At 39.9% G+C, this 17,778-nt stretch overlaps 1 protein-coding gene across 1 annotated transcript; it reads left to right on the plus strand.

Moving 5' to 3' along the window:
* Window positions 1-3,109: 3,109 nt before the first annotated feature.
* LOC104251188 (protein-glutamine gamma-glutamyltransferase E) lies at window positions 3,110-16,495 on the plus strand. The gene is made up of 13 exons (XM_009821673.2): window positions 3,110-3,119; window positions 4,689-4,856; window positions 5,164-5,406; window positions 5,978-6,096; window positions 6,601-6,729; window positions 8,215-8,392; window positions 8,557-8,692; window positions 9,594-9,697; window positions 10,166-10,411; window positions 11,835-12,140; window positions 13,899-14,056; window positions 14,255-14,388; window positions 16,332-16,495. Exons 1-13 carry the CDS (start codon window positions 3,110-3,112, stop codon window positions 16,477-16,479), a joined length of 2,079 nt encoding a protein of 692 aa, XP_009819975.1. The 3' UTR covers window positions 16,480-16,495.
* The last annotated feature ends 1,283 nt before the right edge of the window (window positions 16,496-17,778 follow it).

Below are 17,778 nucleotides of genomic sequence, written 5' to 3' on the forward strand. Positions count from 1 at the left end.
CCCAAGAGAAGATCTAAGCCCAGCTAACAGGGTAGCCTGCTTTACACAGACAATATGGGAGCTGACAGTGCCAAGTTTGGCTACCTTCAAAGTCTGGCTTTTGGAGAACTTCAGGAACAATCAGGAACTTCAGGAAGGCTTCAGACTGCAGCAGGCTGCAGACTTCCATTCAAAATGCCCCCGCTATTTGGTGCATTGTGAATGGAAGAGGAAGACAGAAAATAAGAAGTATGTCTTGGACAACATACAGGGCCCAGAAGAGATCTCAGCCAAATGCTTTTCCATACAGACTTGACCAATATATATCAGGGGGTTCTTCTTCTGAAGAGTGCTGATGCGAGTCAGTCCATACCACTGTCCTAGGGGCCCAGGTCTCTCCCTAGTGTAGTTCGCAAATACAGTATAGCTGCAGAAAACCACTTGACTTCCTGTATCTAGAATAGCAGGAGTGAGTTTTGCTGATGAAATTCCTTGCTTCATTATCCCACGAGGGAATGTGAGGGGAGACAGAATAGTCCAAACTTCTCAGGGTACTGAGGCAGAGCCAAGTAAGTCATGGCCATATGGTTGTAGCATAGTGCTTTAGGGGCATGTAAGGAAGAGCTGTGCTCAGAAAGAATAAAGGAGCAGATAGGCTGTTCTAGGGACTGATTTCCCATACTGAAACAAAGGTACAATTAATAATAGGTGACATTTAATAGAATTCAAGCGTCACTGCGGATTCATACAGAGTTAGTGGGGAAGAGAACGACAATGCAAAGAAGGCGAGAAAGTAGAACTGAGGGGAATTAGTCTGTTACAAAAGGTGTCCTTGACTGTTCAGTGCTGAACTCTTCCTCCTATATATTCATTTCTTTAACACAGTGGAGTGAGGGAAGAAATCTGGGTATCACTGGGAAAGGATGTCATGAGTTGTATGACTGAACTGGTTTGCAAAAGATCATTCTGATATAGCTTATTCTGGGTACGTGAAACAAAATACTAAGGTGGCTTAGAGCTTTCATTTTCTGAGGTCCAAAAGAATCTTCTCTTGCTGTCCACCAGAGTTTCAAGGACCCACCTGTGCAATCCTTACATTTACAGCCACCATACAAGCTCTGCAAATACTATTTGGCTTACAGGAAGCTGCCTGGGTCAGATGCATTCTGTTTGACTAGTATTCTGACTACTGTTAATATTTCTCATTAATTCAACCCTCATTCTCAATCTTTGCCCATAATCTTTAATCCAAAGGTCCAGTATGTATCATTCATCTGTTTTACAAACAAAGCACTCGAGAGGCCTGCAAGGCAACTTAGCCAGAGCTGGGAATAAACACCAGAAGCTGATGCAACAGACACAACTTGTTCTCCTTGCCATACTGTCTTCCAGAATAAATGGACTGTATCTGGTTTTTGGAACATACTGTTTATAACTATACTATCATACCATCAAATGGCAAAAACAATTATGCCATTGACCTATAGGACAATGATATCCAGTACACTATTGCTGTCACACAAAAAAAGGTGAAACACGCAACCAAATAAGCATCGGCAGCTGTTTGATGAATAATCACTGAATTATTTTCTTTTCTTTCAACAGTAACTAATCTTTCTATCAAAGAGAAACGGTTTGCTATATATCCGAGGATAGGCTGAAATCTTAAAGCAAATTTATTCTGAAAATTGTTAGTGTCATTTAAGAGAATTTAAATGTATGGGTAGGAGAGCGTAGCTTAACATCTGAAACCTCTAAAGTTTGGACTTAACATTTTAAAATAAAATTCTAAGACATTTTAAATTTAAGAATTAAAGTCTTATCATTCTAAAATCACAGTTGGGCTTTGCATATGATAAAACTATGGTCCCTCTTAAGACTAAATATTATTAATGAACAGAGATTCAAAGCAGCAGTCTGAATTATACCCAGTTAAAAACTGTTGCTTCTCATAACACCTTTTTTAATAGGAAATACGAATAAAATATGTCTGTATATGAAATGGGTTGAGCAAGTCCCAATGCTAGAATTTCCAAACATGATCCAAACCTGAAAACAGAACAATTTGGGCTGCTGAATATTGAGCCCAGCCAATTAAAACTCTGCATTTGGGGAGGTGTATAGCTGTGTCCAGTCTAGCATAATAGGTATCACTCAGAGATGTCCTTAAGACTGTGCATTGAGTACATAAAATTTTACAGATCGTTTAATGAAAGTATCAGAATTAGTCTCTCTCTTTCTTAACAGAAAGTGGAGCCACCTGCAAAGCATAAGCAAATATCACTCTCCTTGAAATTAAACAAAAGATTTTTGTGCACAAATTGGCATTGCCAGTTGCTTGTTCAGAGATATCCTATCAAAAAAATAGTGTACCAGCTGAAAACAATGATAGCGATTTTATTGCAAGTCACAAATGTACTTATCTATCATCTCTGTAGTGTGTCATGCAAATATGACATGGAGTGCTTGTCTGCTTAATGTTGTTAAACAGTAATTATGTGATGAATGAAAAATTGGTTCTTTAAATTTGGCCTGATTAAATTTGGGGCAGAGGCAATAGTTTGCTCATTGTTTTGCAATTACTACAATGCAGTGGGGAAAAAAAAAGCAGCTCCAAGAAAACAATGGATTCAGTGAATTAATTTAAAGAAAAAGTCACTGTAAATATTGCTCATGAGGTATTCCAAATTAAAAACAATGTGGTGCAAAAAGGAGTTATGTTGTTCCTATAATTTTATGATTATAACAGAAAGAAAAGCAACTAAATACTGAAATTCTTATAAATTTAAATACATTAAGAAACTCTTAACAAGTGGCCAGACTGTTAGGCATAAATATTGTCCAAGCTTCAGATGTTAAGTTGCAAGGGAATGAGATCAGGATCTGGGGTCTGGTTGAGAGAAAAATGAATGAAAAACGAATCCTCAATCCCTGTTGGTCAGACAAAGGTTGGGGAGCACAGGCGGCTATTCAAGCTCCACCCCCTCAGGAAATACTGCAAAGAGGCAACTTTACACCTAGATGTTTAAAGAAGTGAAAGGCACGAGCCATTCCTTGAGTCAACAGAAGTAGAGGAGGCCATTCAGAGGAAAGCTTCAGAAGCTGCTTATACAGGACGTATTGATCAGATATGGGCCAAGGTGAGCAAGGGGGAAGCCCCTTCTGTGGTGCTCTGTTTGTTATTTTCTTACACCTGTACCTCATAGTCAGTTCTGTAATGGACACTGAAAGATCACTACTTCTCTAAGGAGTTTTGATCCAAGAAAAAAGAGGAAGAGAAAATCCTTCCATCAAGAGTTAGGAGAAGGATTTTCACAGGAATTGCATTTTTTCATGTATTGTGTGCATGAGAGAAGCAAGCTTATCAGAACAAGATTTGGGAGAACAGGTATATTATCCGATTTTAAAATGTTGTGTTTTGCAAACAGGAAGGAAGGGAAAGTCTGCAGCTATTTGAAGTTGTCAGACAAGTGCAAAAGAGAAACTGACAACTCTGACATAAGAGAAAGCAGCAAAGCAGAATTTGAAGAAGGTATCATTGCAAAGACTGAGGGAGGCTATCATGAGCAGAGAACGCTGAAACCTGAAGTTAAGGCAGAGAGGACACAAAAATTTAGGGGATTTTTTTTTTTTGGTGGTTTGTTTGTTGCAGCAGGGGTTTTTTTGCTTGCATGCTAATATTTATACATATGCAAATTGACTTAAGATCATGCTGTAAAAAAATCTTTACACTAGTAAATCTGGTTGAACATGGGATAATGATTTTTTTACTCAATAATGGCACAGGGTAGCTGTGTTCCACTACTACTAACCACACTCTTACTCCTTCCTATTATCCCTTTTTGGAGGGGGGAGGGGGGGATAGAGAATAATAATATTTTTAAAAAGCACACAGTGCCCTTAAGAAAGAAAAAAATCTCTTTTTCCTCTGTACTTCTGCGCTTCATTTAAACGATCAAGCTATCTTCTACTAGAGAATGCTCCATAGGCTCTGATAACATCAGAGCCAAGCCAATCTCAGATGCTTATTCTTTGGCCTCTGACTGAAGCCATAGTTCACATGCAAGAGCTTTCTGTAACGTATTATTTCACATACATTATTTCAGTATTGTTCTCTCTCCAGTTCTGCCATCTCTCCCACTGCCAAATGACAGCCCAGTGTCCATCAACATATTCTTATTAGGTGCTTCCAACGGCTATCAGCTGTCAGTTAGAGGTACATGACATGTAAATGGGGCTAGAGATCACATGTCATGGTTTAAAATGCAGAAGTGTTTCTCAGCTCAGTCAGGTTTCTTTATTTCTTATTTAAAGGCAGAAAGTCTGTGCCTCTGTTAGTATAACACCATGTCTTGGAATGGATGATAACCTTAAAAGAATTAGCTGAGTTCAGCCAGATTCTTTATCCAAGTAACTCACAAGTATTTAATTCTCTCAGGGTTCTCTCCTCTTAGATGCCTTTCTGATTTTTCTTTAGTACCAGATATACTACTCCTTCTATACTTAATTATGCAGATAATATCTAACACTCTATGCAAGGTGGAGTCTCTCTCTCAAAAAAAAAAGAATAAAATGTTCACAATGAAATTATTTCTATTTTTGGTGGAAACCTCACATGGCCACTAATACGCAATTCTTGAGAGTGTGCTTGTGCTCCTTCCTCCTTGGATGTACCCTCAAGTTTTCTTGCTTTTCGCACTTTTTCATAGCTGCAACGCAGCCAAGTACCAACTGGCACCTGGAAGAAAATGCAAGAGATCACCACACAAGTAAATTTTCTAGCAAAGAGTTGATTGTGAGGAGAGGACAGGCCTTTGTTGTCACCTTCAATGGAACAGAACAGCCTGAACAAAACTTAACATTCATCGCGGAAACAGGTATGGCTCCCACCTTCTTTCACAGAAAGAGTAATGCTGCCTCGTGACATTCTTTTGGCCTGATAGGCACTATAGGGCAGCAAGATAATACCTCGGAGCCAACATGCTGGTTCACATAGCCAAGGAACTGTTTGAGGTGTTTGTTGTATTACTCCCATCTCAGCTAACCGTCATAGCTTTCTTCAGTTTCCAACATATGGCACAAATTCATCTGAGGGGAGGGTTACATCCCTGCTGAGTTTGTTGATGACTAAATCTCTATTTCAGCAAGCTAGGGAAAAAAAATGTTGTTTATTTTCCTTAAAAGGTCCAAAACCCTCAAAGCTGACTAAGACCCAGGCCATATTTGGTATCTCCAGCACAGTGAGCAAGGAGAGCTGGAGTGCAGTTCTACAGTCTGCCAGTTCCAACTCTGTGAGCATCTCCATTTCCAGCCCGCCTAATGCTGTCATTGGACGTTACAAGCTGAGTGTTCAAAGTACTTCAAGTGGCAGCTCCTCTCCAGCAAGCCTTGGCACTTTTGTTTTGCTCTTTAACCCTTGGTCTTCAGGTATGAACACGTCGAATTTCCCCTGAAAGAACTAAGTTGCTTGTAGCTTCATTAATATTTGCAGCTTCTCCATTTGATCTATATTTCTTTAATACGGGGGCTGAACATTCACCATATAATGTATCAGTGAGAAAAGAAAAGGGTTTAACAGTTTCTTAGGACCTTCTGGTAGATAAAATCAGCTCTGTATCATGTACTTACTGGAGAGGTCCTTGCCCTAAAAGATTAAGTTCTGCTTAAGCAGATGAAGTTCTGCTTTCGCCAGAGCTTCCCTACTTGTACACAAGTTTAGAAGAGTATGTCTAGTCTCTGTAGAACCAAGAAAGGAGTCATATCTACCAGCTGCCATCTACTCCCAGATTTGACAGTGTCATACCTCTGTCTTCACTCAGATAACCCCCACCCCTTTCTCTAATTATAGGAAATCCTGAGTTTCATGATCTGTTTATAACAGCAAGAACAGCAAAGGGTGGATATCTGCAAACATTCTTATTGATGGAGACCAAGGCTTCTGAGGTTTTGTTTTATTTTGCCTGCCGTGGTTGAACATACCTCTGTTTTGGCTTTTCAGGTGATGATGTGTTCATGCCTAGCAAGGCTGAGTGTGAGGAATATGTTCTAGAAGAGTTTGGCATCATTTTTGCAGGCAATAAAAATCATATCAACAGCTTTGGATGGAACTTTGGCCAGGTAAATGCAGCACTGAAACACCAGACAGCATTTTGTGCTCTGGTTTTCACATGAACTGGGTGATCAGGGCTTGTTTGCTTTTTCCAGTTCATCACAGTCATACGCCTCTGAAGAGCAGGAATCTGGTATAGAAATCGGAACTCGTGCCAAACCCTGCTACAGTGATTAAGATGAGGATTTGTAATTGACTAGTCAGTGATATGACCTAGGACTCGGAGGTGCAGCCAGCAGAAACCTTAGTGTCTGCTGGGTAGTAAAGTACTGTAGCAATGCTGAGAGGCAAAGTCCTGGCCTTAAGTCCACAGATTCCAAGTTTTGAAAAGCTCTTTCAGTTGTAATCTTCACAGTTTATTGAGGCCGCATTTTTATATGGCAATTCCTGGCTGAGTTGCAGCACTTCATTCAGTGATTAAAAAAAATATTAAACACTTATATAGCTCTACTTATCCTGATTTTTAGTAGAGTAATCTGTGTTTCCCAAACTAACTTATTTCTATAACATAGTTTCAAGGAGATATTCTCAATATTTGCCTTTCCATGCTGGATCGAAGCTTAAACTATCGTCAGGATCCTGCCACAGATGTATCTCACCGAAATGACCCCAAATACCTGGGCCGCGTTCTCAGTGCAATGGTAAGCAACGTGTTCAAAAAGTCCAAACTACTAACTGTTCTTTTAAAGTAGTTAGCGAAAGTAAGTATGAAGACACTTCTCAGAAAATTTTAGGCCACTGTTTATATGCACCAGAAACGTGGGGCAGAGAAACACCTAGGTGGTCGTGTGATGTCAGCCTGCTAGATTTACCGCATCCGTGATATTTCTGACACTGATCACTTTGATTGTCAGTAGTCAAACCGATAGTATAAGACACGGGTGGTATCTTGAGCGACCAGTCCCTTGGAGGTGTTTAGTCCAACCTCCCATTTGAAGTGGAACTACAGTGGTACTAGATCAGCTCAGCCATGGATTTGTCAGGCTGCCCTGAAAATCTCCAGGGATGGAGGTTTCATGGCCTCTCTGGGGACCGGTCCAGAGCTGCCCTACCCTCTTAGTGATGAATTATTCTCTTCTGTCAAATATGATTTTCCCAAGCCACAACCTTCTGCTGTTGCCTCTTGTTATATAACCTGCCAGAACAGAGAAAAGTTGGACTCTGACAACTTAGTGTGTTCCATTCTAGTAGTTGTAAGCTGCTACCGCATTCCCCTTACCCCTTTTTTAACCAGACTGAACTAGCCCAGTGCTCTTAACTTCTCCTTGTAGACTGTGTGCTCCAGGGCCCCTGATCATCTTGGTAGCCTTCCCTGCCGGGCCCTCTTCAGCATCTCAACAATCCCCTTGAACTGAGGGACCTGAAACTGAAGACGAGATTCCTGGCACCGCCTTGCTAGGGATAATTAAAGGCGGTTCACAGCTTCCCTCAATCTCCTGGTCACACCTTTCCCAGTGTAGCCTAGCGTGGGCTTTCCCTTTATGATGAGAGCACACTGTTGGCTCAAATTCAAGCTGGCATTTGCTGTAACTCCCAGGCCCCTTTCAGATGGGCTGCCACTCAGCCAGCTGCTTCCCAGCCTGTAGCAATGCATGGGGTTATTCTACCCCACGTTCTGAAATCTACACCTTTTCTTCCTGAACTTCATGAGGTTTCTGTTGACACAGTACTCAAGATTTTCTAGGTGACTGTGACCCATTTGTTGTGTCAGCCATTTCCCCTAATTTAATATAAATTTGCTGAGGGCTCACTACATCATGATCCAGGCACGCTCTGAAAGCTTAGCTGCATGGTATGCTTTGATGATGCCATTCAATCACACGGTGGTGAAGTTGCCATCTCATGTCAGGAAGGTTCACTGGAAACTGGTGTTTGCCTTCTTGCCTGGTGCTACTGTACTTGGGTGGGAGAAACAGTGATTAAATGCTCTCCGTTTCTTGAGAGGACACATATTTCATTGCCCTGAAAAGATAAGGTTTCTTCCTGAAGGCCAGCTGCACGAAGAAGTGACTTTTGTCCACTAAAACGTCATTCAAGGCTTTTCTCTTGCCCACTCCCCTACCGCTACTACATCTGTTGTAAACTCTTAAGTTACCTCAACATAAATTTAGTGAATATTTTTACAGGTAAACGCCAACGATGACCAAGGGGTGGTGCGAGGAAACTGGAGTGGAAATTATGAGGGTGGGAAAAGTCCAAGCAGCTGGACTGGAAGTGGTGAAATCCTGCAAAACTGGAAGAAATCAGGATTCAGACCTGTTAGATATGGACAATGTTGGGTTTTTGCAGCGGTATTGACTACAGGTATGTTTTATGTCATGCACGTAACTGACACTGCACAGATTCTGATAAAAGAAGCACTAATAGTAGTTCCTACATGAAAGTCTTTCAAGACATTAGTATGTTATATGAAACTTCATATTCCAGAAATACTGTTTTCTGACTATGGTTTTCTATTTGCTCTTCAGTGCTTAGATGTCTGGGGATTCCCACTCGTACAATTACAAACTTCAGCTCTGCCCATGACGCAGATGGAAATCTGCGCGTGGATGAGTTTTATGATGCTTCTGGAAATCATTTGGACAGGGCAGCTGACAGCATATGGTAAGGCTCTACAATACTTAATAGTAGGATCTATCAATGCCTATAGAGTCTTCAGGTGCAGAGTATAGATTCTAATGACAAATGCTTTGTTACCTTCTCAAAAATTGCCTTAAAAATAACTGCACACACACAGGATCAATAGAAAAATACTACAAAATAATATTACAAAACTCGGTGTTTTCACTCTTTTGTCAGTTAAACAGAGAATTGTGACATGAGTTACAACAGCTAATTGAAGCCAGGGCAGGCAAAGTTACAGCTACGATGCCACAGATGACAGAAAATTTGTGATATTACACTGGAAATATCAAACAGTGGGACTTGACTTAGATTGGAACTATTCTTCAAAAACTGTTCACGTTAAACTGTAAAAGTTCAACAGAACCAGCTTAGCTGCCTTTTTTTTTTTTTTTGCAGTGACATCATTTGCAGTGAAAATAGTTTAATTATTGCCACTATTAACTATCAAATGCAATTCAAACAAGCTTGCATTCAGCAAAGAACAGGTGCAGTCCCTCGCTTTTTGCCTTGCTTACAACCCTGCTTGTTCTGGACCCATTGTAAATATAAGCGATAACTGTAGCATTGTGCTATAAGGAAAACAGCAAAACTAAGGAAGTGCACGTGCTCGGAACCTTTGGAGAAAAACAGGCTCAAGACGTTTTCTATAATTTTACGAATTTGCTTTCTGCCCTTGAACATTTATGTCTGTTCCACAAAGCAATTTTCAGCTCCGATCTAGTTAATATAGTCAGGATCAGAGTGGAAGTGGTCACTCTCAAATAAGAACTTACACAAATTAAGGCATTTAATACATTTAACTAAGATGGCTGATTAATGGATGTGAACAGGAATTTAGAAACACATACTAGTAGCTTACTTTGTTCATCCTTGCACATAGGAATTTCCATGTCTGGAATGAAAGCTGGTTTTCCCGCAGTGACTTGGGCCCCTCATACAGTGGATGGCAAGTTCTGGATGCAACTCCCCAAGAACAAAGTGGAGGTACACAGATTTTATTTCAGGAATAATGTTGAAAAATTATAAAGTCAGTCACTTTCAGAGAGAAGAAAAAAAAAAAGTAAAACCATTGTAAAAGTAATTTCTCATCCTGCTCAGAAATAGAGTGGCAGAAGAGAATACTTTATCTATCACATTAGAAAAGGCTTATATCATCTGTGGATGCCAAGAAACTTCTAGGAGCAACCTTTCGCAGCAATTCCTATATTTCCAGTGTAGGTATCCAGAGCTATTGAAAATCAAGGGATAATATAAAAATAGTTAAAGTGTACCTTCAGCATAAACACAAAATACATTGATGATTAGCCTGGTATGAGGGTCTATGTGGATCAAAGGGCTAGAATGGGACAACAGCACTGGGCAATTCAGGAGTCATTGATAAATATCTGTCTAGTAATCTGCTTACTGTCAAAGAATTGATTAGGTCTAAATTATTTTTTCTTGATGCCATAGGAATTTATCAGTGTGGTCCTGCCTCACGGAATGCCATCAAAGAAGGAGATGTAGATCTGGACTACGACTGCCCATTTGTATTTGCAGAAGTGAATGCAGACTGTATGTACTGGAATTATGACCCCGCAACTGGAAAGAAAACATTAATATTCTCTAAGTCTACTGTAATTGGCCAATTCATCAGCACAAAGGCAGTTGGTAGAGATGATCGTGTAGATGTCACCAATGATTACAAATATGAAGAAGGTAAATAAAACCACAGGTTCTTCTGGTTATATAGCTGCTTCATTCCCAAATGTATATAGGCTAGGAGTCTCTTAGTGGGCAACTTTGGGCATCTATAAGGTAGGAGAAAAATTTATACTGTTTATTCAGTGCTAACAGAAGAGGGAAGAGAAGGTAAAAAGTAAAAATACCGCCTTGCCCTTTCTGATATGGAGCTGCTTTGTGGGATGTAAGGCAAGTCCAAATATATCTGAGTAAAGCATTCACTGTTCCGCCTGCCTGTTGCTAATGTGTACTGACTGCCTCTGCTTTGTGAGAATTAGTCTACAGCCCAGTTATTTGGCAGCAGGATGAAAGGCCTGTTACAGAAACCGAAGCTAAATCAGCACCTAGGCCCAGGAAAAGCAACTCTTTCAAAGGGTCAAACAGCATGTAAACTTGTCAGACCTTTGTGTTTGATAGTGCAGAAAAAAAATTACAATCATAAACTGAATTTGCAAGTGCAAAGAATGAACGCTGCTTTTGGAAATACACATCAGAAGCATGATAAAGCAGAGCCCAAATAACTAGCTTCCATTGTGTACTGGCTCTGGCTGGGATGGATTTAACTTTCTCCACAGCTGCTCTGCTAAAAGCATTGATAACACACGGATGCTTCGGGTATTGTTGAACAGTACTTGCAGAGTGTCAAGGCTTTCTCCCTCCCTCCCTGCCACAGCGAGCAGGCTGCGGGTGGGCGAGAGGCTGGGGGGGGACCCAGCCAGGACAGCTGACCCAAACTGACCAAAGGGATATTCCACGCCATGTGACTTAGTGCTCAGCGAAAGGTGGAGGAAACGGGGTGGGAGGCGTTTGTGGTTATGACGTTTGTATTCCCAAGCAACCATTATGTGTGTTCAGGCCCCGCCTTCCAGGAAGTGGCTGGACATCTGCCTGCCAATGTGGAGTAGCGAATGTATTCCTCTTTTTGTTTTGCTCGTGCACAGTTTTTGCTTTCCCTGTTAAACTATCATTCTCTCGATCCACGAATCTTCTTGCGTTCCTTCTGTTTTCTCCCCATCCTGCGGGAAGTGAGAGGCTGGGCGGATGTTTGGCTGCTAGCCAGAGTCAACCCCCTGCATGATGCCATCAGCCTTCCCTTATATTAGGGGCCTTCTCTGTATTAGCAAATAAGAATTTACATTTCTAAATATTACAACCATAAAAAGGGATAGAAATGGGAAGACTGAGAAGGTTGAACTTAAGATTTTGTGTCACAAAAAAACACTATTAGAGGGGCAGTGACATTACTGACTGCAGATCCAGAAAATTGGGTGGGGCTGTGGAAAACAGAGGCTCTGTTCATCTGTAAGCACAGTCACTATGTTCTGCTGGCTTGTCTCTAACAGTCATGTAAAAGAAGAGATGTATGTTAACTGTTAAGTTTCATGGTTCTCTCTGACAGGCTCTACAAAAGAAAGAGATATTTTTAAAAAAGCCCGTAAGAAGCTGGGACTTGAGGATAAATTTGATCCTACAGCACCGACACCACAGGAAATCGATCAAAAGCCTGACATCTCAGGGAAGTTCAAGGTGGCTGGTCCTTTAGAAATTGGCAAAGATGTCAATCTAATTCTGGTTCTTGCAAACTTACAGTCTGATGCTAAGACAGTTCATGTAAATATGACTGCTTGGAGCACTGTGTACACTAGAAAACCAGTTCACGAGATCTGGAAGGACTCCATATCTGTCCGTCTGTCTCCTAAGGAAGGTAATTTTTCAAATAACTTTTAATCATAATTGTATAATTGTTTTATCAGTAAATGGGCATTAGAAGCTGATCAACTTGGGGGAAAAAGCTCTAACAAACTGCAATCTTAAATTTCTGTGCAGAAAAGGTTGAAAAAAAAATTACATTGCACTTATAAACATATTAAGAAGGCATGTTTCACACCATCATTTCCTTAAGTACTATTCACATTTTCCAAAATGTATCTCAGGAGTGAAAAGAAGCTGGTGAGTAAACATGAAATTTCATTTAATAAAATTTTTATAAAAAAAGATAAGGACAACATAAAAGCATAGAAATCAACTCTAACTAAATGAGTTCTGGACAATTATGAGGGGCTTTACTGAAAGGTAACAGGACATGGCTAACAGCAGAAACAAGAAACCTGATCCATTAGCACATTAGAATGAAATTAAAGTGTGAGGAATAGAAATAGCTGAAATAACCCACTAAGCTCCACAGAAAAGAAAGCACGTATTGAAGAATTGTTGAGGACGCAAAGGACCTCAGATTTTTTTTTTTTTTTTTCCTCAGAAGAAGTTTGATAACCTTAGGGAAGAAATTATCTACCTAAATATGAGCATTGTTGAAAGATTAAATTAAGTTACCATTAGGAGCTTGGGATAATAGATATACCAGCATCTCTAAAGCGAATTGAAAGATTATTGATTCACAACTGATACTATATTGTATTAATCTTAGGCTTCGAGTCCCTAGTAAGAAGCCAAAATAACATTTCATTTCTTTAATACGTAATTGACTTCTGGAGTTGTGATCTATCAGCTTTCTCTAAAGCATTAGGAATTGGACTTTCAGTGAAGACAGAGTTTGTATGCCTAATGGCATTACAGGCATGCAGGCACCTTGTGGTGTCTTGTGCTCACACAGGCTGTGTTAAACCATTGGCTGAATTTACAGTCAGCAGGGCGGTTTTCCCCCAGATCTGATGGCAGGGATGATTTAAAGAGATTTTTGCCCTCTTCTGGAGGTATGCTCTGTTTGCTAGGAGTTGTGGTTAACAAATCTGTTGCTGGTTGGAGGAAACTAGGAAATTCACATTGCCCCCATTTTCTTGCTTACTTTTGTAGAACTTTGCATTGGTATGTCATCTTTTCTTGTGTTTTTCATTGCTGCATACTGCTGGAAAGTACTTTGTGGCTCACAGTGTTTGCATGGAGCATAGCTACCCTACAGTTCTTCTGAACTTGATGTTTATTGTACAAATGGCCAAAAATGTGGCATTGCCTGGATTCAGAGACAGAGGAGATCCCCTCCCAGCCAGTATTCCTTGATTTGAATGACAGCATGGAAACTACTGTAAAAACACATGATAATAAAAAGCAGATAGGGCTAGGAAAGATAAAAGAAATGTAAAGACGTCATTCAGCTCATCTCAGTATATCATGAGCAAATAGGACTGATGAGGTCTATCAGAGCATGTCCCATAATAAATGGAGTGGCACTGGTAAACTCCTTAAACTCCAGCTATCTTATCTTTCAGAGCAATTGGGAGGAAAACAAACCAGGCAATACAGTAGTAGGGAACAGAGGAGGGATAACATTCAAGAAATCACTCTCTCTCTATAGCAAACTGATAGATTTGCACGAATTGAGTTTGGCAGTGATGGCTGAAGGCCCTCCTAGTACCAGACACAGCACAAAAGGAAAATACTAATACTAGGTATGAAACTCTGTGGGCTTATAAAAGTATGTGTCAATTCCTTTTTTTTTTCCTTCCAGAGAAACAATTTCCCATTAAAATACCATATATTGAATATCAACAGCAGTTAACTACAGACAACACGATCCAGGTAACAGCTTTATGTCATGTAGAAGGTGGGATTCAAGTGCTAGTGCAGAGAGACATCACCCTGGACAATCCTACCATCGACATACAGGTAAATTGCTGTCTCTTTGCTCTAACTGCAGTGGCGGAGAAAGGGGGAAATGAGCTCTTACAAGCACTTTCTTCCCCGAAAGAGATGTTCTGCTCACATTCTTCCATGGTCCATCATATCTCCTCTTCTGATGACTCAGAAGGCTCAGATAGAAAAGAATACTGAGAACCTGGCCTTTCAAGCATTTTCTTTGCACAGGTACTTGGTGAAGCAAAAGTGAATCAAGAAGTGGATGTGGAAGTGATATTTATCAATCCTATTGATATGGAAGTGAGGGACTGTGTGCTGCAGGTAGAAGGCAATGACCTGCTCAGAGGAATCCTTGAGATAGAGTAAGTAAAGAAATGCCTCCTTCCTACTATTAAAGATACAGGAGCAAGAACGTAGGCATGGATGACTTGGAACTGAACAGTGGGATGAGATAGCATTTTCTTCTTGGTGTAACTTGGGAGGCCAGTCAATGTAACATCTTGTAATGAAGCACACAGCTTTGAGCCAGCTCTTCATCTAAGCTAGGCCTTGCCTCCATAATTTGGGAGGTCAAGTAATTGCTGTCATAATTGGACAGAACTTGTTTTCCTGCCTATCTAGCAGGCAGGAACCCCACAGTTCCAGAAAAAACTACATGCTTACCCATGCAGTAAATTTGGCCGAGGCTGAGGCCAGACAGGTTGAACCTTCTTGTTCCGATCGTATGGCCAACAATAGGATACATGACTGTTTCTGTCCACGCTATAGCCAAATTATAGCATATATTAACCAGGATTTTGGTTTTTTTCACTTTATTAAATGGACTGCAGGTGCCAGTTTGGGTGTTCAGCCTTCTAAACAATTTGCGTTTACATCAAACAGATAGACATACATTTAAGAAGCAGATGCACCAGTGTCCCAGCTTTGGGAACAAAAATGAACACAGATTGTTTAGACACAGATTGTAATCTCAAAGGGTGGTACCTTTGAAAAGTACAACCACAAGCATGCTCCATGTACAGCTATTCCAGATACAATAAATCACCACTAAGGAGGATAGCTTTTTAAGAATAGACTAAACCATGACCAGCAGCTACTCCTTAGATGATTGAATTTACTTTACTGAGGCGTGGAACTTGAACACAACTGAAATCCATGAGGTAGGCAGGAAGAGAATAGGAAAAATAGTGAATATTACAGTAAAAGTTTGGGTTAGGTTTTAATTTAAAAAAAAAAGCTTTTCCAAATCAAGAACTACAGGCACACTGATTTTCAAGCTCTACTTTCAGAACTCTACAAAATAATTAAGAGATTAATAAACAGAGTCAAGAAAATATTAGATGGTGTTGAGATGGTGAATGAGAAGACTGGAATAAAATAGGTTCCTTTTACTATAGATCCCAGGCTCCTATTTTTATGCTTTGATGATTTTGTATCTTGTCTTGCTCTTTTTCCTTCAGTATTTCACAACTGAAACAGAAAGGTTAAATTTTCAGACTGTCCCCCACTTTGTACATATACAAAATTGCACATGAATTTCGACATAGGCTAGCAAATGCAGTTATTTCTAAAAAATACCTGGGACATCGGAGTGTACTCTTTAACTGAATACACATACACACAGACAAACACAGTCAAAGAAATATACACATCAACTTAATGTTGCCATTTGTGCTTGAGCAACGAGGAATGGTCTATCCCATAATTTATAAGCTCTCCTGAGGGAATTTATCAACCTCATATTGTCTATCACATACAACTTTATCCTCAGGCAAGACAAGACAATATGACAGGGTAAGGCTGTTTGGGAAAACTATAAATACAAGTTTCCAAGAATTACAAAATATACTGATTTAAAACATTTTAACGTCCGTTCAGAATTTCCTGCTGTGTAAACACTGAGGTTTTCTTGGTGCTATAATCTATTCTAATTCAGGAGTTTGTATTAACATTCTTCATTGTCTCAGATTATTCTTTTTTAATAATTCAATGATGTGTTTTACACCCTCTGTTCTGCATGAAGTTTTATCTCATATGATACTAGTATGCCCCCTTTTGTGTGCTTATCTCGGTCACTGCATAATGTATTTGTCAGAGACATTAATGCATGGGTTGAGTATTTAAATATCTATTTAAATACATATATGTATCAGATAGTGAAGTCCTGTATGGTCTTTTCATGGCCATCCTACACTGAACTGATAGGAATTCTTACTTAAGATGGGAGATGATTAGTAAGGAAACTCAAGCATGATGCATAAGCCTGTTTCCAGCTTACATTTTTCCCTCTGTTTCCTATTTTTAGAGTACCACCACTGAAAGCCAGTGAGAAATCCAGTACAAAGTTTAAACTCATCCCTTTTCAGACTGGTCCCAAACATCTCCTTGTTAATTTCTCCTGTGATAAATTTGCAGATATCAAGACCTTTAAGATGGTAAATGTGATTGACTAACATGAAGATACACGACAAATGGTCTGTGTGTGTATAAATTGAACAAAATGTCATAAGAAATGTTGTGTAAGAAAACAATGAGAAAATTAGCTCACTTCCTGTGATAAGGGGTTACCAACATCATATTAAGATTTTACATTGTAATTTTAAATAAACTGAGGAATAGTTGATTCTTCATTTACTGTTGTGAGTGTCCATGTTATTAAAAAGAGCATATTACCTTCTATTCAGAGACTGTTTGTTTGACTTTTGTCTGGTTTTCTTTGGAAATCATTCTTTCTGGCTCCAGATGTCTCTGCACAAACATTAATAAACTCATTTTTACACATTCAAAGCCTTATACAGTGGACTTTCAAAGCAGTGTTTCTCCTTACTGCAACCATGATACAAGAAAGTTGCCAGGATGAGTTGCATGATTTATATCGTTTAGCTTTGTCTTTTTTGCTGCAAAGTCCATCCCAACATTTTTCCTTTTTTAGTAAATCACAGTGACTAGATGAGGCATAGGAAATGTGCAAAAGGAATCTGGGTGGTGTCCAATTTGAGAGCGATTTGACAAACACGCTGAGATAATTGTCCAGCTCAAGATACATGATATTTTTGCATGCTGATATTTTGCACTTGCTGAAAGTCTTCTTTGGGAATCAAAGGGAGGGTAAACTTAAGTCTAAAGATACTTTAACCTGAGAAGAGTTAGGAATTCTGCACTATAGAACGGGTGTCAGGAAGTAGTCTTTCAGAGCTCAAGTTTAGTAAAGCTTAGTTAAACCCTTTATGGGAGGATAGGTGTGGGCCAAAAGCTGGGTTCCAGGAACAAGCGAACTAGGTGCAGCCCACTGAGTGGCTTGGTTTAGGGCCAACAATTGTACAACAGTAAGTCAATCTCTGACTGAAAGTGATGTGTGTAGATGAAGTGAATGGAAAGCGAAGCTACTGCTCTATTGCACTTCGGACTGCTGGGCCAGGGAGCTGGTAAAATCTTAACAAGTGCCTGGAGACAGCTCTGTGCCCCCACTTCCACCAGGCAGCACAGGGCACCTGTGACTTGCCATAAGGACTCCTCACTGTTACATGAGCAGCCCAAGCTCAAATTGGCTATAAACTCTCCTGATGTTCCTCAAGGATCACCAGAGCCAAGAGCTCTCATCAAGTAGACCAAACAGTACAGGTTCAAACTCAAGCATAGCCTTGGATTTAGAATGTGGGTATACACTTAATAACTTCTTTTTATATCTCTTGTACACATTAAAACAACCAGACTATGCTAAAGTCAAGTGAATTGCGCTAGCAAAAATGAGA

This window comes from Gavia stellata, chromosome 20 (genome assembly GCF_030936135.1).
Source record: "Gavia stellata isolate bGavSte3 chromosome 20, bGavSte3.hap2, whole genome shotgun sequence".
Taxonomy (NCBI): domain Eukaryota; kingdom Metazoa; phylum Chordata; class Aves; order Gaviiformes; family Gaviidae; genus Gavia; species Gavia stellata.

Bases quoted from the DNA above. Each gene is read 5' to 3' on its own strand.
- LOC104251188 (XM_009821673.2), top strand. The intron at 6,097-6,600 runs GTAAATGCAGCA...TCTATAACATAG, and splicing joins TTGGATGGAACTTTGGCCAG to TTTCAAGGAGATATTCTCAA. The intron at 9,698-10,165 runs GTACACAGATTT...TTGATGCCATAG, and splicing joins TCCCCAAGAACAAAGTGGAG to GAATTTATCAGTGTGGTCCT.